This window comes from Anabrus simplex, chromosome 8 (genome assembly GCF_040414725.1).
Source record: "Anabrus simplex isolate iqAnaSimp1 chromosome 8, ASM4041472v1, whole genome shotgun sequence".
Taxonomy (NCBI): Eukaryota; Metazoa; Arthropoda; class Insecta; order Orthoptera; family Tettigoniidae; genus Anabrus; species Anabrus simplex.
The window spans coordinates 120,069,930-120,095,300 of NC_090272.1; the positions used below are offsets into that span (position 1 = coordinate 120,069,930).

Sequence of the window (25,371 nt, forward strand, 5' to 3'; positions counted from 1 at the left end):
TTAACGTAACTTTATTCATTCAACTTGGCGACATTTTTTTAACATTACGGAAAATGCAATGGCACAATACAAACACAAAAAGTTAGGTATTTGATTCTTACCATGAGGTGTAAGGTGGTGATGATGATGCTTGTTGTTTAAAGAGGCCTAACATCTAAGGTTATCGGCCCCTGTAATGAGGTGATGTATAAGATGTGCTACTGTCCAATATTGACATATGCAGCAGAGACCTGGATACTGACGAAAATACAGGAAGAATAAAATTCAAGTCATTGAAGTTAAATTTTTAAGATGTATGATAGGAATGACAAAGGAAATCGGAGTGGAAAAGCTTTACGACAGAATGAAGAGGGATACACTTAAGAGGATTTGTACATGTTAAGAGGACGGAAGAGGGAAGAATGCTGAAGCGGGTGATGGAGACCCAGATAGGAGGAGGGTGAGAAAGAGGAAGATTCCTGCTTAGGTGATTGAAAATTACCAAGAATAGTATAATTAGAATCGGAACACAGTTAAGGAGGAGCGATGGTAGTTGGATAGAGGAAGATGGAAAGGTGTCAAACATCCGTACCTGGCAGGAACTGGATGAGGGAAATTGTTGATGATGGTGATGATGTTTACTCCAAAATCTCTGATTGTCGGAATGTTTTCTAATTCTAGTAAGGCGCATTCCGAGTAAATGTTGCATTAAATTAAAAGTTAAGAGTAAAATATTTCCACTTTGTCAACACATTACTTGATTTTGTATTGAAAAGGTGGAAATATTTTACTCTTAATTCTTAATTTAATTGTAATCACAGTTCAATATGGACCGTTCAAAATGAAATTCAGATCTCTTAATAAATGTTGCATACTTACATTCCTTTACGTTACAGGACAAGATTCACATTGCACAATAGTACAGTACATGATCAGTGTCCTGCTGTAGATCATCTTTTTGTGTTATTTATAATTTTATAAAGCTTGACATCAGCAAACTGCAAGCAATTGGCATGACAAAGCTTATTAGATCGGTCGTTTGTCAATATTAAAATCAGGAGGCCCAAATTGGGTCCTTGAGGAACACTGGAAAAACGAATGAAGTTGGCAGAGTTTGCCCTTTGACAGACACAAAATACCGTTGAAGTATGTACCCTCAGCCTCGCAAAAATTTGACCGCAGCTAAAATCAAAGTATTATTCGCATTAGATCCCATCAGTCAGTGTAAACCTCTATGGTACTGGCCGTGAAACAGAAGCAGGCATAGTATCTGGCTTGTAGACATCACTGAGATCCAATTTTTAGATCGCTTGCATACACACAAACAGCAAGTTGTGCAGAAAATTGTTTCTAGAAGGTAAAGGGGCAGTTATTTTCTGACAAGGTTAATTGCTAAGTGGAGGTTGAATTTATTAATTTGACCATGTTTGTGGTCTCTTTTCATCCATATTGACTTTTGCTATTATATCATTACGCTGAAAACCAGGAGTATGAGTCCAGAGTTATAGGAAGAGAGATGAAATTTTGTACACAGTTCGGAAAGGCAAATACAGTACGTGGATATCTTGAAAAAGCTACTAATTTATTTAATGCAAAAACAACAAAAATAATTAAATCTGAATGAATTATTGTGCAAAGAGAATTAGTTATATTACCAAGTGAGTTGGTGTGCAGCTGTGAGCTTGCATTCGGGAGAAGTGAGTTCAAATCCCACTGCTGGCAACCCTGAAGATGGTTTTCCATGGTTTGCTTGGTATAATTAAGGCCACGGCCAATACCTTCCCAGTACTAGCCCTTTCCCATCCTTCCACTGCTGGAAACCTTTTGAAGCATTGGTGTGATGTTAAACAAATAACAAAAAAAAGTTCTTATTTGAATTGGCAAGCTCTTATGCATTAGGAAGAAGAAACATGCATAATAAGGAACGAATAACCCTTTCCTTTCATTTCTGTGCCCAGTTTGAGGTATTAAGTCTTCATCGCTTCTTCTCTTTTTTTTTTTTCCACTCCAGTTTTTCCTCTTCCCCACCAACTCGGGTAGGCCAGGCCACATTTGTTTGAGACTCTGTTAGCTGTGTTTATCGAGTTAAAGTGGCAACACCCTAAGTGTCTTGTTATCGTTATTTTTAATAATCTATAGTCCTTTCATTATCTTACAGAGCTCATTGCATATTCCAACTTGGCTCGCATGGTAAAGAAATTCGTCCCACACAAGAATAGATTGTTGGAGCTGCACTGTGAATAATTTTTAACAAGGTTTTGATGTATTTTATATGTTTTTAATCATAATATAATGTGTTACTTATCAAGTTCAAATATTTTTTAGGGAATTATTTTCACTGAGGAAGAGAATGGACTATTTTCTCCAAACAGATACGAGTAGTTAAATGTAATAAACAAAGTATTTAAGAATGTATAGTATCGACATGGTAGCCTCCTGTTAAACCCCTGGTTTTCAGTATGATGCTATTAAATGGAGATTATGTGACCTGTTCTGACAGTGGGATGTAGTAGCTTACAGTAGTAGAGATAGGCAATAGGGTATAAATTGCAGTGGTTCAAATCCACCCAGTGATTGCTACCTTGTTTTTTTCTCTATCACTAACTGGAACAACTTCTAATGGCCGGTTTCACCAAGCTTCATTTATGAATTTTACAACTGTTTAACTTTGACGATTTGTCATCCTTTTTTTCTTTCGTTTTTTCAATGTCTGTTTACTTTAACGATCGTCAAACACACCATCTATTTTGACGCGTTGATTTTCGGCCTTCAAACCTGATGATTCGTTTAAAATGGTGTCTGTGTTGTAAACACTGCAGTGTTTAAGCGTTTTGGCCTTTTACGGAAAGTGTTAAAGCATTTCACAAAAGTTATTTAGAAGATCATGAATGTGGGAGACAATTTTGATGCTGAATTGCTGTATATAGAACTAGCTGATGTACCCGTGCTTCGCTACGGAATTCTACATTGTATACAGAATTCTAGGTTAGGTAGTGTACACGTTGTGAGCAAGATTGTCTTAAATTGTATAGCTCTTAACGTCACCCTAGAAATGCGACGGACCAAGCTCGATAGCTGCAGTCGCTTAAGTGCGGACAGTATCCAGTAATCGGGAGATAGTGGGTTCGAACCCCACTGTCTGCAGCCCTGAAGATTGTTTTCTGTGGTTTCCCCATTTTCACACCAGGCAAATGCTGGGGCTGTACCTTAAGGCCACGGCCGCTTCCATCCCATTCCTAGGCCTTCCCATCATCGCCAAAAGACATATCTGTGTCTGTGCGACGTAAAGCAAAAAAAAAGGCGGCGGAAGGTCACCAAACATCTTTTCTCATATGAAGACTGAGGGAATTTCCCTGTAATGGTAGACCCAATTTCATACCATCAGTCACAATCAGGTTGGGATGTTTTCATTATAATGCCTTTTTACATCCTCAGAAAGACTGTCTTAGTGGTTTTCCCAAGTGAAATGAACATAGTGACGTCAATAGGAATGGCGTGATTAAAAGCAATGCTTTCATATTACGAAATACTCGTTCAAATGAAACACCACGCGTTTTCTCACTTTTAATGAACATGGCTACACTGCCTATCTAACGGTCCAAAGTTCCAGACCTGGAATGACAAAACCGCAGACAGCCGTGATCCGTGAACACGCTTCGGCTTTCTTCAGCGGGGAGAGGGTCGAATAGTGGAGACTCCCAGGGCAAAAATTATGCCCAATTACTATTCTGTTTCCTAGGAGTATCCTCCAAGCCAGAAGAGAAACCCCCTCTTTACTGCTAGTTTGGAATAAATTGAATGTAGAATTTAATAAAAGTGAAGAGAAAGAAGCTTTTCTTAAGAAACGACTCTTTTCAGAGTTGAATTTTGAGTTATTTAGTGAATATTGTGGTGCTATAATTTGGAAAAAGCCTAAATTGTTCTTCTAGACCAGGCCATACTACTACTACTACTACTACTACTACTACTACTACTACTACCACCGCCACTAAGTGAGGCTCTGCCTCAAGTATGCACACTGCTCATTCAAAACAGTGCATCAGAGTAAGGATCGAATAGCTGAAATACTATGATGAACCAGTGTGTTACGCACTAGCTGTATCAGAAAATGTATGAACCAGAGGAATGGCATGCTAAAGAAGAAAGTTTTCTAACTCCCCGGCTATTTCCCGCCAGTATTCAGTCAGGCTGTTATACTCGGTACGCAGCAGTAATCCCATCTATCGGAGTTGAGAGGCAGCATAAGAGACAAAGAACATCACAATAAACAATGGTCAATGTAATGTTATTGTTGATCAATGTTATGCACTTTCGATATTATAGGCCTTCACATTTCGTTTTCGTCCGACTCTGAAGTACCACTCTTATCATTGTCGGTACGGTAAAACTGAATAAAAGATAAACGATCGGAAATTGTATTCTCTATAACTTTTTAATAGTACTTTTCGATAGGACCAATAACATAGGTATTTAAAAATTGCATTTTAGGCACCTTCCCCTTAACTACACCTTCATCCACGATGAATAACATTGTTTATATCTTAGACTGTAGTTTCTTATTCCCCGACTCTATATACTGATTTTCATTAAATTCTGTTAACCCATTTTCTCGTGGCTCGGCGTTGATATGGAATTAGCAACAAAAATACAAATTCATGAATACCTGTGTCATCACAGGCGGTACGGTAAAAATGTATGACATAAATGGTTGGAAATTGAATTCTATATAACTTTAGTTATGTAGTATTTATCGATGAGACAACTAATAATATAAATATTTTAGAATTACATTTAGGCCTTCCCTTAAACTACCATTTCACTCAGCGTAAATAAAATTGCTTATAGCATAAATTTTAGTGGCTCATTCTCCGACTTTGATTACCAATTTTCAATGAAATAGGACCACTAATAATGTAAATATTTAAAAATTAAATTTTAGTCCTTCCCTAAACTACCATTTCACTCAGCGTGAATAAAATTATTCACAGGCTAGATTGTAGCGACGTATTCCTCAAGTTTGCACACCAATTTTTATTAAGATAGGACTACTAAAAACAAAAAAATATTTGAAAATTAAATTTTAGGCCTTCCCCTAAACTACCATTTCTATCAGCGTGAATAAAATTATTTATGGCCTAGATTGTAGCAACTTATTCCCCGACTTTGCATACCGATTTTCATTAAACTCTCTTTGGCCGTTTTCTAGTGATGCGTGTACATACAGACAGACAGAAATTATGGAAAAGTAAAAAGTGCATTTCCTGCTTACTGTGGACATGACCAATACAGAAATACCATTCTTTTCAAAGTCTGACCAATGTACAGACAAAACTCTTATTTTATATATATAGATTACTGGAAAACCTGGCACCTCAACTTGCAATTCCTGACTGTACTGATCATTTCTTAATGGATGACTTCAATTTCGTAACTAGGTACAGACTTTCCAAAGGCTAGTACTGAAAATTTTAGAGCAAATTGAAAATAGAATGGGATATCCTACTAACAAAAACCGTCCGTTAACACCCATACTACTTTCAACTGTACGTTAATTTTGAGTAAATTAATGTACCTAACTTAGCAGATCAGTAGGGTCTTCCAGTTGTTAATCTGAACAGAATCGTTGAAAACCACTTCCATTAAGACACTGCTTTGAAAGTGGAATAAATTTAGAACACACTAGTTCTTTATCACTATTATATAAACAAGCACAAATTTTATTGTTTTCTATAGCACACAAGATGTAGGTAATATTTAATGTTACTATGTTCGTTACTAAGAGTTATGTTTGTGTGTGTAATGCTTCTGGGTTTTTTAAAGAATAGAACCACATTAATATGTTTTTTTTTTAATTACATATTATAATTTGCCAGAGATGTCCCATTCCCCACTACCTCTTCTGAGATTCACAGAACTGATGACCATCTTTGTAGGGTTGGGCAGACCGGAACATTCAGTTGTTCCGCAACATTGGGAGCTTGAGGCGGAGTGTTTCAGTACAGTGTGCTAGGACACGGGACACAGGACTGTAACTGCGTCATAGAGAGAACTCCGAGAAGCAACATGATATGCTCCGCATCAGCTGGAATGTGCCTGTACCGAACGTGCTGTGTCAAGGCCGCACTAGATAGATTAGTTCGCCTTGGCTGTGTCTGACTGTCGATACCAGCTGTGTGCCGCCCTGTGCTGGAGTGTAAACATTTTTTCATCCAGTTATATCTTTAATTCCAAAGCGATGACCTATATTTTTCTTGGGCTAAAAAGTTTCCTTAAAGTCCAAATTAATTTTTAACGTCAATCCCCGAGAAAGTGTTGAGGGAAATTTTCAAGATATTAAAGAAATAAATGGAAGTTGAAAGGGAAGGAATTCGAAGTGCAGAGAGCTTAACAGCACGAAAGTACAACGTTTTCATCCAGTTATACAGTATTTCTAATTCCAAAGCGATGACCTATATTTTTCGTGGGCTTAAAAGTTTCCTTAAAGTCCAAATTAATTTTTAACGTCAATCCGCGAGAAAGTGTTGAGAGAAATTTTCGAGATATTAAAGAAAGTAAATGGAAGTTGAGAAGGAAGGAATTCGAATCGCAAAGAGCATAACAGCACGAAAGTAATTAAACCGTACGAAAGACGGTAAACTTTGCATAATGTCACATTGGAGTCCTGTTCAGGACTTTTTTACTAGAAGGAAACCGGACAGAGTGAAATGCAATTTATGTTCTATTTTGTCTGCAAAGGGGCACTTCAACCAGCACAATGACAAGACATTTCAAACTTGAAAACATCCCACAGTTTTTATTTTTGTGTTCCGCTTGTATATTGTGTACATGAATTGAGCACTGACGAATGTTTCTTCAACTGTACGAGTATACTTTTAATTGGTGAAAATAACATTGTGATATTTATAAACACCTGTACTGCCACTGTAAACGTGACAGGTGCATTTCAGAATGAATGAAAACATTCTTATCCTAAAAAGAAAATTTAAGACATGATTTTTTGGGTGAGTATTTCATTCAGAGTTCCGACTGCTTTCTCACGTGCCGTGAAGTTTTATCCTGGCCCTAATTACTCACAATACAGGCCAATACATTCAACTGACGCAAATATTTTTGAATTAGTTACTTTTAATCACCTGTACTGCCATTGTAACTGTGTTATGTGTATTTCATATTGACCGGAAAAATCTTAACCTAAAAGCAGCCTTTAAACGTGATTATTGGGCGCGAATTTCAGTGTTCCGACTGTTCGTTCACGTTCCGTGCAGCTTTATACTGGACATGGCTATAACTACACACAGGCACACAGCATGTTCCGTACAGGCACATTCCCGCTGGCGCGGAGCATGTAATTTTGCCTCTCGAAGTTCTCTCTACACTGCGCAGTTACTGTCCCATGCGCCCACTGCACAGTTCAGCTAGGAGGTGAAGGGCAGTGCGCTTCAGTGTCTCAGTCTCGCTTGAGAATGTTTCGGAACAATTGACACTAGGTGTTCTGGAACAGCGTAACATAACTGTGCACCGGCACAGTGTGCCGAAACAGGGACATAGTCCCCAACCCTACAACTTTGAAGGTTGGCATTTTTGGATATTAAATAGATATGACACTTGTTAATGACAGGTGGAATATCATGTGATTTCAATAGATGATTCATTATTTTAGAGATTCTATCAGGGTGGCACAAAAGTGAATTTCTCTTAACATATTATGCAACCATTAAGACAAATGTTGTTGTTGTTGTTGTTGTTGTTGTTGTTTGTGCCAAATGAAGTGCTGAATTATGGTTTTACAGCTCAGGTACTGCTAAGTTCTGCAGCATTTCTAAATAGGCTATTGAAGTAGGTTTCTTTTATATATTAATCCAATACTTAAAATTCCTCCCTAGACACCAAAACTTAAAGCTTTTTCTCCATTATCTTACAGGGGTTTATATCGCACCAATAAACACAATTGTGGTAATTAAAACACCACCATTTTGTTTGAAGTGTGCCCCATCTGTCAATAAAATTGACTGCCAAGTTTTTGAGTATGCTTCATTCCAGATGACAACTCACAAAACTAATGTCTTCTCTCATAATTATCTTGTAATACGTGAAGTAATTTTGGGTGAAAATCCTTTAATTTTAAATATTTTAGGATTCTGTACAGGCTGTGAGATATGCCCAACCAAGTAGAAGTCTTCCTAGTTGACTTAAGACTTGCTGCAAATGCTTGAGCTACCAGTTGAACATGTCTTCATTTCGGACCTGACATCGAGCAAATCTTGATACATCGCTAATTTTTTCAAACCATTGAGGTTATGTTTTTTCAAATGTTTTAGTGTTGGAAACGGTACATCAGGGAACCTCATACTAAAACAGCAAATTTGTGTGCCATTGCAGAACACACATTCCACTCAACAAAAACAACAGCTGACTCAAGACTGATTCACAAATTAATTGAGGAGCTTTCTTGCAAACACCACTAGTCATTTTTAACACTTTTCTCTGCTTTTCTGTAAATTCTTATTAGAATGATGTGCTCACGCAGTTTCAAATGTAAATTGGGCTTGAATTAAATTTTTTTTGCACGGTTTCATACTGGAGCACAAAAAGGTCATTCTAACTAGAATTTTATTTTAAAAACAAAAATATTTAAAAATTACTTCAGTGGTATTTTCAAGAAAGCTCCTAAATTAGTTTATGCAGTGCTGCAGTCTATTGTCACTGAATTAAAAGCTAAATCTAGGCATATATTTTCACCTTATTTAGCCTACTGCAAAAGAGGAAACTAACATTTGCAACACCTTGTATTTCCTTAAATCCAGTCCAGATTTCCATTATTGTGGCATATTTTGAGTAGTATTATTTAAATGATTTTCCTTGTTTATGATATATTATTTGGTTTCAAAATTTGATTATGTGAAGGACATGAGAACATTTATTCACATGTTTCCTTGTTTTTCATACAGCATCAGAAGAACTGTCGATAGGAAATATGCGGTTTACGACTTTTGATTTGGGAGGTCATCATCAAGGTATGTTACACTCTCAAGTGATTTTATACTTTCATATCCTATAAACAATAATAATACTACTACTGTGTTACTTGTTTGTTCATTTTTACCCAGAACTTGTATTAACTGTCAGCCTGTCACTCCAACTGTTCTCGAGTTGTGTAGTTTTATTTTTCAAAACTTTCCTAATTGACCCAAGAGACTAGTCTTTGGGCACCTTCCAGTTTGTGGAATGTCTATTTTATCTAAGAATTTGAGGTTAAAGCCATCTGAATATTTCTAGATTGATTACCAGGACTTCGATTTATATGTAATAAAAATGCCTAAATATGTACATACATATGGACTACACACATGCCTCGCAACAATTTAAAGGAAACTCGCGAAGGTTTAACAATCTTACATATATAACTGCTGTTGCTACAGTTTTTTTTTTTTTTAGAGAAGGGGTGCATATTTTAATTTTTTCATGAGAATTGCCTATTTGCAAGGCAGTGGGTTACAAAATGCTGTTCACCATCTGTAGATAGTCCTCCTTTCAAAAATCACTTATTGTACTTAGTCTTAAGTTTACAGATGAAGACATACAATCTGGTGACATTTTCATTCTTTATTGCACTGAATGAGCACAACACTCTCTCACCGTTCACCACCCTCTAGGTCCCTGGTACGACCTAGGGATGATGAGGGTCAATAACCTTACCCACCAGGGTGAGAGTAGAAGAGAGATAGATAGAGACCCTGGTGAGAAGGTTGCTAGCGTGTCCGCCCCAAAATGGGAGTTATAGCGAACACGAGGGAGAATGATGGGCACAAGAAAAACGACAACAAAGGTCCAAGAACAATAAAAAAAGAGAAACCATAGGAAAAAAAACAAAGGATGTAGTTACCACACTTACCGGAAGCAGCGGAGGAAGACGACTTAAGGCCGTGGAAATTAATACACAAGAAAATCGGTGGCAGTGCTCCACCGAATGTGGCGAATGAAAACCAGCACTTAAATGAAGTTAAAGAACTTTAATTGAAGGGCGAATTGGAGGTAACAAACCAAATCATTAAGTTGATAAAACCTATGTTTATTTTAAGAAGTAAAGCCAAAATGTAAATAAATTCAACGTAAAGTTGAAAAGCAGAAAAGTAATTAACAATAAATAAAATAAATCAGAATATACCCAGGTATGGTTTAAAAGAAAAAATAATTCATTATTAATTAACAATTAATGGTAAATAAATACTCTGTAACAGATAATAAATTGAAATTTTTATGAAAACAACAAAGAAAAGAAAAGGATGACCTCCGTACCTAATAAAATGTGATCAGAAAACAACGGAAAACCAATTGACTTCCTTACATAAATACTACCTTGAAATAAAATGTGATCGATCACGGATAGTTAATTAATTTAAAAAAGCATACTCAGTTAACAAGTTTTCAATAAAATGGATCTTCAACGCGGCCGCTTCTCATAATTACCAAAATTAAAAACGTTCAGTTTCCACCAAGGACAGTTTCCAAGACATATAGAATTTTACGTAAAAATACCCACCACCCGGGGCAAGAAAATGGTAACACAACTTTAAAGGGTGGTCAAAATTAATAAATTAACATTTAAAACAGTAAACGATACACTCAACTCAGAAATATATAATTCAAGATGCACACAGGCTCCATGCGCCAGACAACAATAAAACCCGACAACAATCCCCATCAAAACCGTTGCCAAGGTAACCACAAAACAAAAGCAACGCCTCCAAAAACAAGGAGGAAAACAGGCAAGAGAAAATTTTAATTCACCAAAAACCCCAGAAGGGGGAGGGGAGAAGAAAACATACCAAACGAATTGGAAAACAAAACACAGGAAAGCAAACAGAAAGCCGAAGAAAGAAAAGCCCGTTACCTTGGAGACTGTACCTTGGTTCACAAGGAAAGTTACAATTTAAAGTGCCAAAAAGAACTCATTTAAATTTTAAATTAATAATCCCAATTCAGTTCACTGTGAACCCTCCACATTACTGTGATTAGTTGCCGAAACTGTTTTTCAGATTTTCACAACTGCACACGCCAAATAGGTACCAATTTAGCGACGAAGTTCAAATCGTTATTCTTCTTCCTTCGTTATGCCCATTCATAGAGCGCGTTTGAACTTGATAGTTGGTTTGATGGTTTGTGCCTTCTTATCCTCCCAAAATCTCTTCATGAATGCACTGTGTTGCATCTTGCGTTCTGTCGACCACTTCCTACCAGTTGTCTTTTTTGGTTTCTCCCTAAATTTATAGTTAGCTACTTTGGTTCTAAAAGCTCCACGATTTTCCATGATGTCGTCTGTAATATTTATTTCTTGGAGGTCCGCCTTAGTTTCTTCTAGCCATTTTATTTTGACCTTCTTTGAGTTGATTACTTTGAATAATCTTTTAGTTAGTCTGTCGCTGTTCATTCTGTAGATATGGCCATAGAAATTAAGGCGCCTTTTCCGTACAGCATCAGTAAACCTGTCGGTGAAGGAGTAGAGGTCCGCTGTTTTCCTCTTAATCCACATTCCATTTTCTCTCGTAGGACCATAAATTTTCCTGAGAATTTTCCGCTCCTGCTTTTCAATCGTTATTATTATTATTATTTTTCCTGAAATCCTCGAAAATATCAAAATCCTCTTCGGGACGACGTTTAAAATGTTTCAAACACTGGTACATACCTTTGGTGGTGAAGAAATTGTGAGAATTTCAAACCTGGCCATTGTTGACGAAGAATGCAGTCACACGACCAGCATCAGACCTTGTTACCGAGTATCCAGACGAAATATAGATCCAAAAATATGATCAGAGGAAATGGCAGGAGGTCTCCAACTGGTTCCACCGGGGAAAATCCCCGTTAATGAAGTAATTAAGGAGGTTTTCTGGTAATCCACCACTCCATGGCGCCACACACAATTACACAAGCGCTCGCCATGGCTGCCTCAAGCGAACTGCTCTCGCGTCAGACGCGAGGAAGAAGCAAGTCTCTTGGTAGTAGGCCGGCGCATGCGCAGTTATGCGCAACCAGACACAAGGCCAGACGATGGCGCGCTAGATACATTAGCTTAAAACGGTATATAGCCGAGCAGCCAATTGACACAGATATTCTAGGGCGCAAGGCCAGTCCAAAAGTTATAAGAGGGAGGCTCACACTATTTAATATTGTCTCAACTCAAAACTCATACACAACTGTTATTGGGTCCTGAAGTACAGTATAGAACGGATGTAATGGTTAGTCCACACCAAAGTTAAACAATATTAAGGGAACAAAGTTAATGAACAATGTTATTGAAAACATTTCTCAACAGGTCTATAAACTTTTGTTAACAAACTTCAACATTATGTCCACACCGAAATAGTTGTTTGCGAGGTTACAATTGATAGGGTCAGGAAGACGAAAATACTTACACCTCAGCTTTCATTATTTTAGTAATTACAATTAGAGAAAATTGCAGGCGCGAAGTGTGGCAAAGAAAAATACTGTAAAGGTGAGTAGAAGTAAGTTTAGAAAGAACACTTATGTCAAAACTTTTAATTCATGATGCAGCAGGCTTTCAAAATTCTCTTGAGAATGCCCCCGCATGACTCAGTTCTTGTTGACAGTAATTGGGTCTGAAATTGCAAATAATGATCCAGATTATCGAAAAGCCGGCTCCACTAATGACGGGCTATTTTTATATATATATGCTATAACTTTAAGGTTCCTAGCAACTGGTGACATTTCACTTATATACCTATTTGACTATGCCCTAGCTGGGGAGATGTATTGTTTAGTGCCCTATGTCTTCTGGTACGGGCTAGAATAAATTTGTTACTTTTATTGACCTGTCTGTCTCATTCTTGGCTTTGACAATATGAAAGTGACCGAGGGATGGGTGATGCTAGTAATACCATTCCTCATGCAGCCAGTCCCTGTTATGAATGGTGTGAAAATGTCACTCATAGGGTCAGTTGGTGCCTGCATTTCATTGGGCTTGGCAGACTGATATGTAATAGCAACTTCTGCCTCGGTGATGAAAGCAATGGGAAACTACCTCACTCTAATTTCCCTAGTATGCTGCTTCAGTGACGCCAAGGCTATCTACGACAGCTTTTGGCGAAACTGTGGAGGATCAAACCAGCCTTCAGGCTGTTTACCCAACATACACCTATTTGACTAGAGTGTCAAAAACGATCAATTTCAGTTATTGTGTCTTAGGTGTTTGGAGCTTTGATGGTGTTTATACAACAAGGAATTGGGAAAGATATGAAATAAAGAAAATCTCCATTTAACCTAGTTAGGATAATATTATTTTGATGATGTACAGGCGGTTAGGTAATTCAGCGAGGAGCGAAGCTGGAAATGAAACTACATTAGAACACAGCTAAAAGAATATCTTACAAAATTAAAGGTACTGCATATTAGAACTTTCGCTTGTGATTTGATGGTCAATTTTTAGAAGTAATAAGAAATCATTGTATTCTGCGCTACGAATTTGCTTGCTCTGATTGTGTCCTTTTGCATGTGCGAACTGAAATGTTAACGAAAATACAAAAAGTTATTGAAAAGTTTCATTCAAAAAAGTTCTAAAAAACTTGTTTATAAACATGCTTGAAAAGTTAATGAACATGCTATTTCGTTTATTAACATCCAGAAATGTTCATGAAAATTGTTCATTAACAGTGTTTATTAACAAAGTTAACAAGAACATCTTGGTGTGGACGCACCTTAAGGAATCCTATTGTCACAGGTGTTGACTGACAAGGGCAGAGTCAAGGCCCAGCAATAAACGATAGACCGGGCGAGTTAGCCATGCGGCTAGGGGCACACGGCTGTGAGCTTGCATCCGGGAGATAGTGAGTTCGAATCCCACTGTTGGCAGCCGGGAGAGGGGAGTAGTATTTGATAGTGCTGAATGTGAGAAATTGTGCAGAGGAGACCATAGTAATATGAATGAATTGAGATAGCTTGTGTAAGGGGCTAGGCCTATAATTAATTATATGGAGAATAGGGACATCGGCCTTATCAATTTTTGGCAGCGCTTTTGCAGTCAGTAAACTCGGATTCATGTTAGTTAATCAAAGTTTTTCTTGTTTTGTAAAAAGAAAAGAAGTATTCTTCAAAGTCTGTTTTACGTTACGTTGGATTGATCAAGTTGGGTCCTTCCTAATACCATAACTGAAAAAGAATATCGCTAAAAAAGTTTTTTGTTTTTTCAATGTACTCAGTTTTATTCATGATAACCGTTGTATTTCCCTTGTCTGCTTTTGTGATGAGTTAATTCTTTGATGTTCTTCTTAAGTTTGAGGATACATTTTTATTTCCTCTAAAGATTCATTGGTGTTGTTAGAGTTGGAAGAAGTAAATATTTTATTTAATAACCTTTTTACATCCATTCTTACTTCTTTCAAGTCCCGCAGCATTTTACTAGTGGCTACTTCTGATTATTTAACATGCTTGGAAGCTGTATTAGTTACGTTAGAATTAGGCCAGTTGTGTTTCAGACCTATCAAAAGAATTAAATTCTCATCATCTAGGATAGTGTTAGATATATTAATTAACGGAGTATGAAATTGTTTAATTAAATTGTCGGGAGTACTGGGTTCTTTAGTTGTTTTTGAGAGGGGTTTGAGAGACATAGTTTTTCTCCGTATCTTACAGCAAACCAAACGAGGTGAGTCTCTTACTAAACGACATCTTGTCTTATTTTCCTCCTTTAAATCTTCTCTTTTTTTTAATGGGTTCCTTATTTTCTTACATGCTTTAGGTCCCGCATTGGACTGGGAAACTGGTCACACAATATCTTTAATGACCTTGCTTGTAACATGCTCCACCTGGCCAATTACGATTCACTATAATTCTAGAAAATTCAATTCAACATGTCGCTAATCATAGCTGTGTTTTTCCACAATTAACTCATTTTTCCACAGAGGAGCTTTTTAAAAAATCTTATATTCAGCTTGATACTAAAACCTTTATACAAAGGTCAATTTGACATTGTGACTAGTAACGTCACACATGACCTCAAGTTTTTAAACATGGCAGAGACTTAATCAAAAATCAACATTTAAGTGTTCTAATCTTCATGATATGATATGGTGATGACATTCATTGATATTGAAAAGGCATATGACAGTGTCCCTAGGACGAAAGTTTGGGACAGTCTGGTGCAAAAAGGAATTGGACAGGGATTAATAAAAATGATCGTGGCATTGTATAAGGAATGTTGTAGTTGCGTGCAAACACAAGTTGGCAGGACAAGTTGGTTCAAAATAACTAGTGGGCTGAGACAGGGAAGTGTTTATCACCAATCCTGTTTACAATAGTAATGGATGACATCATGAGAACAGCAAAAGCAGCATATGGAGGAAGAGAAATTAACATGATGTTATTTGCAGATGATATTGTGATTTGGGGAGAAGACGACAGGAAGGTTCAAGAACAGTTGAATGTGGTGAATGGGAAGATTGAAGAATGTGGATTGAAAATAAGTGTAGAAAAGAGTAAAACTCTCGTTATGACTAGAGGGGAGAAAGAAGGGAAAGGTCAGATTAGACTTGCAGACAAGTCCCTGGAAGTAGTGGAAACGTTTAAATACCTGGGAAGTGAATTAATGGAGAATGCTCGACTGGATGCTGAGATTAGTAAAAGGATTCAAGCTGGAAGTTGTTTCTATCATAGTGTAAGAAATATGTTATGGGACAAAGATGTGCCAATGGAAGCAAAGGATACTATGTTCAAGATGTATTACGTACCCATAACAACTTACGGAACAGAAACTTGGACAATGACAAAGAAGGATGAGAGTCGAATACAGGCAGCCGAAATGAAATTCTTGAGGAGTATGATACAGAAGAGTAGAAGAGACAAAATAAGGAGTGAGAAAATCCGGGAGGAAATTGGAGTGGAAAAAATTAATGATAGAATAGAGAAGAGCCGACTAAGATGGTTTGGGCACATAAAGCGAATGAGCGACGAAAGAATGCCAAAAAAGGTGATGGAAATGCAAGTCCAAGGAAGGAGAGGCCATGGACGACCACGATTGAGATGGAAGGATACCATCCAACGCAGCATTATAGAAAGAAACCTGGACTGGGACACAGTGTTGGAGGAGGAGTGGTGGAAAGACCGAGGAAAGTGGAGAGGAACCATATTTGCCCCTACCCAGCTACAGCTGGATAAAGGGAAATGATGATGATGATGATGTTTTACACTGACTGTCAAGATTTTATCTTGTTATAAATAGAGGGCCTTTGCCTTCAAGCACAATCATTTCTTGTATTTTATCTAATTATTGATCTTTTAAGTGTAAAGGGTTATGTATTGTATTTTATATTGTGAATATTTATTTTCCCTATCCGAAGATCGGCTGATGACTTCTAACAACGTCGAAACCGGTACAGAGTAACCAAATGAAAATGTTGCAATTCAAACTGAACAACATAATTATTTTGTATTGAAAAGGTGAACCTTTTGCAATTTATATTGCTTCTTATGTTATTACTATATGCAGATGATATTGTGGTCTGGAGGATAAACAGCAAAGTAGTACAAGAATAACTTGATGCTCTGAGCTAGAAAGTTGAAAGATATGGTATGAGAATCAATGCAGTGGCAAGACCATGATGATATCAAGAGGGGAAAGACAAGGGAAAGGTATTGTGAAAATTGGTGGTCAAAGCATTGAAATTGACATTTTCAAATATCTAGGGAGTGAATTCGTATAGAATACAAGGCTGAACATGGAGATTAGCAAGAGGGTGCAACAGGGCAATGCATTCTACCGTAGTGTTGGCTACTGAGTGTATGATTCGAAGCAGTGCATCGATTCATGCAAGTTTCCAAGTGGATCAAATCACAGGAAAGGCGAGCTCACGGCACAATTCAGTTGACTCGCAGTGGACAGTGCTGAATGGCTCACTCACGGATCATAGCTGAGGAGTGCAAGTGTAGGAACTGTGGGTGTGGCCAGGCATTAAGGAGTATGAGGGAGGAGTTGGAGAGTTTGAGGGAGATAATTAGGATTCTCTCAGAGGACAGGAAGGAAAGTAGGCCTCCCTCAAACAATGTAGGTGTAAAGACGGATGGGAAGGAAAGGGGGGTGGGAATAGTAGAAGTCAGGTGGTCTAATGTTTTAAGGGGAAGGAGATTGCAGGCTAAGGGCTCCATTCAGGATCAGATTTCAGGACAGGTGTCTGTGAGAAACTTTTATGAGTCACTGCAGGTAGAACAACCAAGGAAAGAAAAGGGTAGAAAGGGAAATGTGGAGTAATGGATAAGAAAAGACAGGTGGAACAGGGTCATGGGAGGGAGAAAAGGGAGGAGGAAGTAGCTTCTGTAGCTGTCAGGAAAGATAGGACTGACCAGGAGGAGAGGGGATCAAATAAGGTGGGTAAGGTTGAGGCACTTGTCATGGGAGATTCCATTGTTAGGCATGTGGGAAAAGTGTAGATGCAAGTATAATTGGTGTATTTTGTTACCTGGAAAGGGATGCAAAGAGGAAAGAAAAGTTCAGAGAATTTCAGACTTTACACAACAGAGATTAGGGAAATTCTGAAGCATGTGCCTACTTCGATGGTTATCACTAAGAAGGTAGGAAGAAGATAGGATTTTGCTGCTGTGGGACCCTTCGGTTACTTTATTCAGGAGTGAAATTGTTAGTAAGGATTTCAGGTGGGAATTTTGAAGACTTAAAAAATTCCTAAGTACAGTCTAAGTGCAGATGTGTCTTGTCTGAAAAGATAAAAAGCATTGTCATCACATTTCACCACACTCCTCAGTTAAAGGGAAAACCCAGTCATCAGTTTCACCAAACAAAAGAAATGAAACTAGTGATGACACTAAGGGTACGTTTATGCTGCAGCTTCGCTGCTGGCACATGGATGCTCGCCCTAGCATCTCGCTGCTGACTATAGCCAGGCTCCTGACCATGGAGCTTTTACCGTGCAGCAGCACCGCGCGCGCGCTGCCGGCAGCTCTCAGCTGTAGTCGAAAATTCAAAACAGAGGAACTGATAGTTAAGGAGGTTCTTATTTTGCATGATTTGATTATAGATATAGAGGGGATGAACACAGGCTACGAAGTCGTACTTCGAAGAGCTACCCCGTTGAGGAGAAACAACACAGCTCCAGTTGAAGCTTTTGAAGTGCGGAATAACTTCAGAGTTTTTTTAACGAGTGAGTCACAGTTCTGTTGGCGAGTGTATCTTACAATAATTTGGTGTACTGAATGTGAAATACAAAGTGTAAAATGCTTCGCCTGGATTTTTCAGTGTATTTCTACTGCGGGAGTTGATTGAAGAATGAAGCTACAAATGCTTCATTTCGTAATTTAATAGTGTACTTTTGAATAATGTAAAATAAAGCATTATGGAGTATCTCATTTTGACTTTAGTTAGATCTCCTAAACAAAATGTGTTTACAGTTTGAAAAAATAACTGTCGAACTTTCCATGAAAAACGAGGTACTTCATACAAATCGCCTGCTTGTAATGATAGAGGCCCCCTAAATAACATGAATAAAAGAACAAAGTTGACATAATCGTTCCGCATTCTTTTGCCACGTCATTCCATAGTTGGTGATGACGATGATGCTTGTTTTTTAAAGTGAGCTAACGTCTAGGTCATAGGCCCCTGATGGTACGAGATGAGACGAATTGTATTAAAAGTTATAATTAACCCATTGACTAGGATTAGAAAAATAATGTTGAGGAAAATTATTATGAATTTAAAATAAGTAGTGGATCTAATTCGCAATGCCGTACTTTCTTCTAAAATTAAAGAGTAAAATGTAATCATATTGAATAAGTCACTGATGTAGAAGTAAAATAATTTATTTAATTCAAATTAAAAATACACAAAGTTAAACACATATTCAATAGAATAAAATAGTTTTTTGCTATTTGTTTTACGTCGCACAGACACAGATAGGTCTTATGGCGACGATGAGATAGGTGAGACCTAGGAATAGGAAGGAAGAGGCTGTGGTCTTAAGGTACAGCCCCAGCATTTGCCAGGTGTGAAAATGTGAAACCACGGAAAACCATCTTGAGGGCCACCGACAGTGGGGTTCGAACCCACTGTCTCCAGGATGCACGCCCCTAATTGCACGGCTAACTCGCCCGGTAGAGTAAAATAGTAGTTAGTAATAAAACAGTTAAAACACAAATAGAAACTTCACTTTTAAACACCATAAAACAGGCCACTCTCCCTCATAAAACATAGAAAAAGATTACTGGCCACTCGTCATCTCGTCACTCCTTTTATCCCATATGAACCTCTTATGATGATCCGCATGCCGCTGGTTCCAAATCGCATTGCGTTCGAAGTCAGGTTCGTATAGCAAGTGATCACTGAACGTGTGTATAGAGTGCGAAGAGTGGAAGAGTGGGTGACCTTGAAATAACCAATCACAGTCAAAGTTACAGGATATTGGCGAGGATAGCAGCCAGCAGCGCAGCTATGAGCCGGACTCCAGTGTAAAAGCACCGATTGAGATCCATTGATTTGTTTCATCACCACCTAACATCGAGCAGCGAGGCTTGGCGATGTGCCAGCAGCCTGGCTGCAGCATATACGTACCCTAAGAGCCATGCTTAGTCACATGAAGAACGACTGTGTTCCTTTCATCAAATTTACATACATATTTTTGCCTTTCTCTATGAAGTTTTATGGATATATTTGAGAGTCGAAGCGTAGCTCTTCAGGTAAGTATAATACCAATATAAATGGTCCGTTATTGGACACTCCCTATGGGAATCAACATCTATATCAGTTAAGTATGACGCACATCCACTCATTGAAGCCGATTTTGGAGGAACTATTGAAGAATGTTATGGCAAGATTTGTGAAACCACGCATTATTAAAAGCTCCTCTCTCCTTGGTGAAGATTATTATACTCCACTAAATTAAAAGGATGATTGTGATCTGATGGTAGGGAACTCTGCATTTGTTTTGGTGAACGCTTTGAAGTCTGAGGAGAAGAGCATATTCTTTAAGTCTGTTAGAAAGTGTTTCTCTTCATCAGGTGACTACATGGTACACAAATTTCCATTCAATGATGTTTTAATTAATGCAGAAGTTGCAAATATTTCTGTTCTAAGTAAGGCATTTTCTAACCTTAGATTTTTCATTAACAAGTTTCCAAACATTTTGACTATTGAAGCGAAAAAAGGAACTGATATTCTGCACTCCCAGTTCTGTAACTTTCAGCTCAAATAAACAGACAAGGCAGAAGGAAGAATTGATGTTCAGTGGGCGTTGGTAGGTCAGATGAAATCAGCTGATGGTGTACTTAAGTATGACACTCTCTAAGGTGCTGCTTGCTATTTTATCAAATCCAAATAGCAGTGCAGAATATGAAAGGATTTTTAGCAGAGTCACAAAGACAAAAACACAGTTCAGATCCTTGCTGTCTGAACAAACTTTGGAGAAATTTTTACCCGTAAAATCAGTTTAACAAGCCAAGTGCTTTGAGCAAAAATTTACTTCTGAGTTTCTGAAGAGGGCTAAGTTGTCTACAGGTGTGTTGAACTTAGTTGTAATGTGTTCAGCAGGTTGAAGGATGAGAAGTCGCATATTCCTAAAGTTCAGGTATGTCCGGTATTTAGTATTCACATATAAATAACGGAAAGTGTATATATATGGGAGGGCCAAAAAAGAGTTGTTCATCATCATCATCATCATCATCATCATCCTTTCATGTATTAGTCCTATAGAAGAACTGTTACGGTCTATACAAAAGATTTGCAATTTCCTGCCATCTCTTCCTGGGGTATCCCAGAGATCTCTTCCCACCAGGGCAATAGTTTGACTGCTTTGGGGATCCTGCTTCTGTCCATCCTGTTTAGGTGTTCTGGCCAATTTCTCTGGTATTCATAGATGTATTCCAGTACAGGTCTGCTTTTAAGGTCATTCAGCACTTCCGTATTTCTTTTGTGTTCCCACTTAGTGACTCCTGCTGTTCGCCACATGTAAAGGGTAATGATGTGCCTTCCATAAACTCTCCTACCCAAATCTCAACCTCACCTGCCCGTGGTGCAGTAACCTTCTTTTACAGACGAGGCTCTGGGGATTAGTCATGGCAGTACAACCATTCCATCTCAGTACTGAGGAAATGCAGTACCAGGTACCTGGTTCAGAAGCTGAAAGGTGACTGATCCACCACTGAACTTACCTCCTTGCCAGCAACTAGTTGGGGGGGGGGCATTTCCTTGCTTTTAAGTCTATCAAAGATACAATTGCAGAATGGAAAAATGAAAGAGTTGTTAATGTACTGAATTATAATGAATTAGTACATGTTCTGCAATCAGTGATGTCATAATACGTTGCGATTTGCTGCCAAATTTCTCCTGATTTTTACTTTGAAAGTTGGCATGTCTGCAGTATGATGCAAGAAAACCTCTCCCTCCTCCTCGTAGCGACGCAAGAGTCTCTGACAAACTTCCTGGCATAAAGTTTTTTGTTCTTGGTTGAGGAGACGAGGAACCTACCTGGCAGACAATTTTCTGAAATGGAATTCATCTCGGATGATGGTTTGATCACTTCCTTTATTCCTACGGTTAAAATAATTTGCAAAATTTTTATTCACCAATCTTCACCGATATCACAAATGGCAACAATGTTGTATGCGGTCTCCTTTCATGAGGTTCATTTTCCACAGCTTCTCTTCCCGCCACTAATGTTTTAGCCCACTCATAATCAAGTCTGTAAAAGTGTTTCTCCCCCAAACCGTGCTTGGAGCCATTTCAAAATTTTGGAAAGTTTGGTGCTGTCTTTTGCAAGAAATTTGATGATGGATTGTGCATAAGACGTGTGCATCTCTTGCTCACTCATGGTGTACTGAAGCAGGCCTGCTCTCCACCGTCATTCGCCCGCGCAAACCCCTTCTGGAGACACCCCCATCAACATCCTGGCAAAGCCCAGCCTCAGAATTATTACTAACAGCAGCGGTAGATTCAAATTCCCATTTATATTTGATCCGCCTTCGTACCAAAGTAGTGTAAAGAGTTAACGTACAAAATGTGTTATGCACCCATGCTGATCTCTGGGGTTGAGACCTGGACAATGACAAGTAGGGAGAGTAGAATTCAAGCCAGTGTAATGAAACACCTATGAAGTAGGATAGGAAAGACAGATTGAGAAATGACAGTGTGAGAAAGGGGGTCTGAATGGAAACTCTAAATGAGGGAATTGATAGGAATAAACTAAGAAAAACCCCTGTTGAGGGGGGGACGCAGATTAATACACCCACGGTATCCACTACCGGTGGCTCCAAGTAGCCACGCAGTGACCTCCACACTATGCACTAGCCATGCATCTTGGTAGGTGTACTATTTACCAACTGATGAGCCCAATTTAGCACACCAGGGCAAAACACTGGCAACCAGGAATGAGTTGGCTGGAAAATTTCTAATGTCCAGTAGCGGACCAACTATATTGGTATTCCCTGCCTGTCGTAAGAGGCGACTAAAAGGATTTTAGAACCATGAGACTACTTGCGATTTGTACCACACTATGAGGAACACCATGGATCTACGTTACCTCTGAGAAGTACCTTTATGTGAGAAATAAGTTACCAGAGGTCTGTGGTTAGTACCATCGTGTGTATTCCATCGCGGGGGTCATTCGGCTGCACGGACTAATATCCATGTGCCGTACGCTGTGCTTGAATTTGTTGGTTCCCGTGTGTTCAGAATGGGTCTGCGCTATCTATGAGTAGTAACATTATATGATAGACACCATGGGTCTACATTGCCTGTGGTTAGTACCACTATGTGAGAAACACCATGGGTTTTGCTGGCACCCGTGATTAGAACCAGTATGTGAGGAAAACCCTGGATCTGCGTTACCTGAGAATAGTACCATTATATGAGGAACACCCTGGGTTTGTGTTACCTGTGAGTGAGGCCATTGTGTTTGACATACCCTGGGTCTACATTACCTGCAATTAATACCACAGTGCGAAAAACACCATGAGTCTATGTTACCTGTGATTAGTACCATTATAGAAGGAACACAATGGTTCTGCTTTAGCAGTGATTTCTACCATTATGAAGGGCCGGTGACTTAGATTTTAGACCCCTTTAGATAATAAGCATCATCCTAGTAATTAAGGCATTGTGAATTGGATCCACTTATTGTTTTTTTTTCATTATCAATATTTCATCATTCATTTTAGATTCTAGTCAGTGGATATATTTTGAAGTTTTAATTTTCATTTCGTTGCACCTCGTACCATTGGAGACCGATGACCTAGCTGTTAGGCCCCTTTAAACAACAATCATCATCATCAAACTAAGATAGTTTGGACATGTAAAGAGGATGAAGGAGGAAAGAATACTAAAACAGATTTAGATGAAGTTCAAGGGAAAGAGAGAGAAAAGGAGACCCAGAACAAGGTGGATCTATTTGATAAAGAGTAGTGCAAGAAGATGCCTTTGCTGGTGGGACCTAGTGTTTACACTGCACTAAGTCTTCTGGTATGGGCTAGAACAACTTTGTTGCTTTCATTGATCTGTCTCTGTCTTATCTTTGGCTTTGACAATATGAAAGTGACTAAGGTATGAGCGATACTAGTAATGGCATTCCTTACGCAGTCAGTCCCTGCTATGAATGGTGTAAAACTCTTGCTCATGGGGTCAGTTGGTGCATGCATTTCATTGGGCTTGGCAGACTGATATGTAATAGCAACGTCTGACTCAGTGAGGAAAGCAACGGGAAACTACCTCACTCCTCATTTCCCTAGTACGCCTCTTGAGTGATGCCTAGGCCATCTATGACAGCTCATGGTGGAACTGTTGAGGATCCAACCAGCCTTCGGGCTGATGACTAAACATACATACAGTGCAAGACGAAGAAACTTGGACTGGGACGAAATGATGGAAGAGGAAACTGCAGAAGTGTCGTAAATGCCCCGACCCGGCAGGAACTGAATAAGGGGACAGGAGGATGGTTTTACAGAACACAACCAATATAACAATAATAAAATTGTAAAAGGAAAACGTTGCATGCATTGGTGACAAAAATATGAAGACTCTAAATTTGTATGCCATTGTTAAAAGTGTAATAACACTTATACTACTCGCCATGTAAGCACATACACTAAGGGTACTACTTTACTCTTTCTCCTCTATTAATACTGATGTATAGTTATTTTCTAACTGTTGGGTTAGATTCAGTGTCACTAATACAATTTAGGGACCCTACTCGCCAATACGATATCTTCCAGTTACCGTTCATCTTGCATGTTGATGGTTTTTTTACATGACTCGAAAGATTTTACGTACCGCCACTACCATGTTGTATAATCACTACTGTTACATTTGCAAAAGGAAATAAAGCATATTTTCTTTTGCTTTAGTATTGTAAATCTATTTGGTTAATACCAGATAAGTAGAATTGTGGCATGTTCAGATAATGCATTTAATAACGTAGTTGGTGTGATGTGACGAATGCAACATTTTATTAATACGGTCTTATTTTGTCCAATTCTTAGGTATAGAATCCAATTACAGTGTCTAATAAGCAACTCCTCTGAAAAGGAAAGAAGCATTACTTTCTCTATTCTCTGATAAGTTTCCAACATACTGAGAATCAGTTGAAATGGAAGGAAGTTTAGTTACCAATCTAACCTAACCTTGTCTCGACTTTGGTACAGTTTGCAGGCTTAGCCTTTACGTGTTCTTATTGTCTTACGGCATATATGTATGCAATATATTTGTTTGTGTGGCTTCACTTTGAAGCTTACCGCAACGCACTGGCTGCCAGTCCTGTCCCACATTGCTCCACCAAGCCTGCGACATTCAAGAGCCCCTTGTTCAAGAATATGATAAGATCATGTCCAATCCAACTCTACCTATCCACAGAGATGTTGCAGATCTCTGGAGACAAAGGCTGAAATCCCGTAACCCACCAATGAAAACAGCTAAGAATCTAACGGATGCTGGTTTCAGTTTAAAAGAGGAATGGAAAGAGCAATGGTTTCGTACAGCTCCGGAGTGGCCAAGCCTCTTTAATCCAAACCACGCTGCAGCTGGTTTCAGTTTGCCAAGAAGAACGTGGGCATCACTAAACAGGTTTCGCACTAATTGTGGAAGATCTGCATTCTCCCTTCACCAGTGGGGCTTCGAGGGACTCTCCAGCGTGTGATTGTGGTGCTTTAGTCCAGGCCATGCATCATATAATGGACGAATGCCCTCTGCGTGCTTATGATGGAGACCGAAAAGACTTTGCTGATGTCTCAGTATCCCTAGTGCAGTAGATAAACAATTTAGATATCTGTGTGTAATTGTTCCCTACTTACTTACCATGTATTCTTTGCAGGTTTTTCTTTTGTATAATATTGTATATACTTGTCCATTTTGTAAATTCCATACGCTTAATAATAAGACTTCAGTCTGACAAGTATTAG

General features: G+C 38.6%; 1 protein-coding gene across 1 annotated transcript in view; it reads left to right on the top strand.

Moving 5' to 3' along the window:
- LOC136878869 (small COPII coat GTPase SAR1B) overlaps nucleotides 1-25,371 on the top strand; it is a 98,168-nt gene that overhangs the window by 25,670 nt on the left and 47,127 nt on the right. Inside the window, exon 4 of the mRNA XM_067152426.2 lies at nucleotides 8,928-8,993. Within this exon, the coding sequence (XP_067008527.1) occupies nucleotides 8,928-8,993 (66 nt within the window). The remainder of the gene's footprint in view (nucleotides 1-8,927; nucleotides 8,994-25,371) is intronic.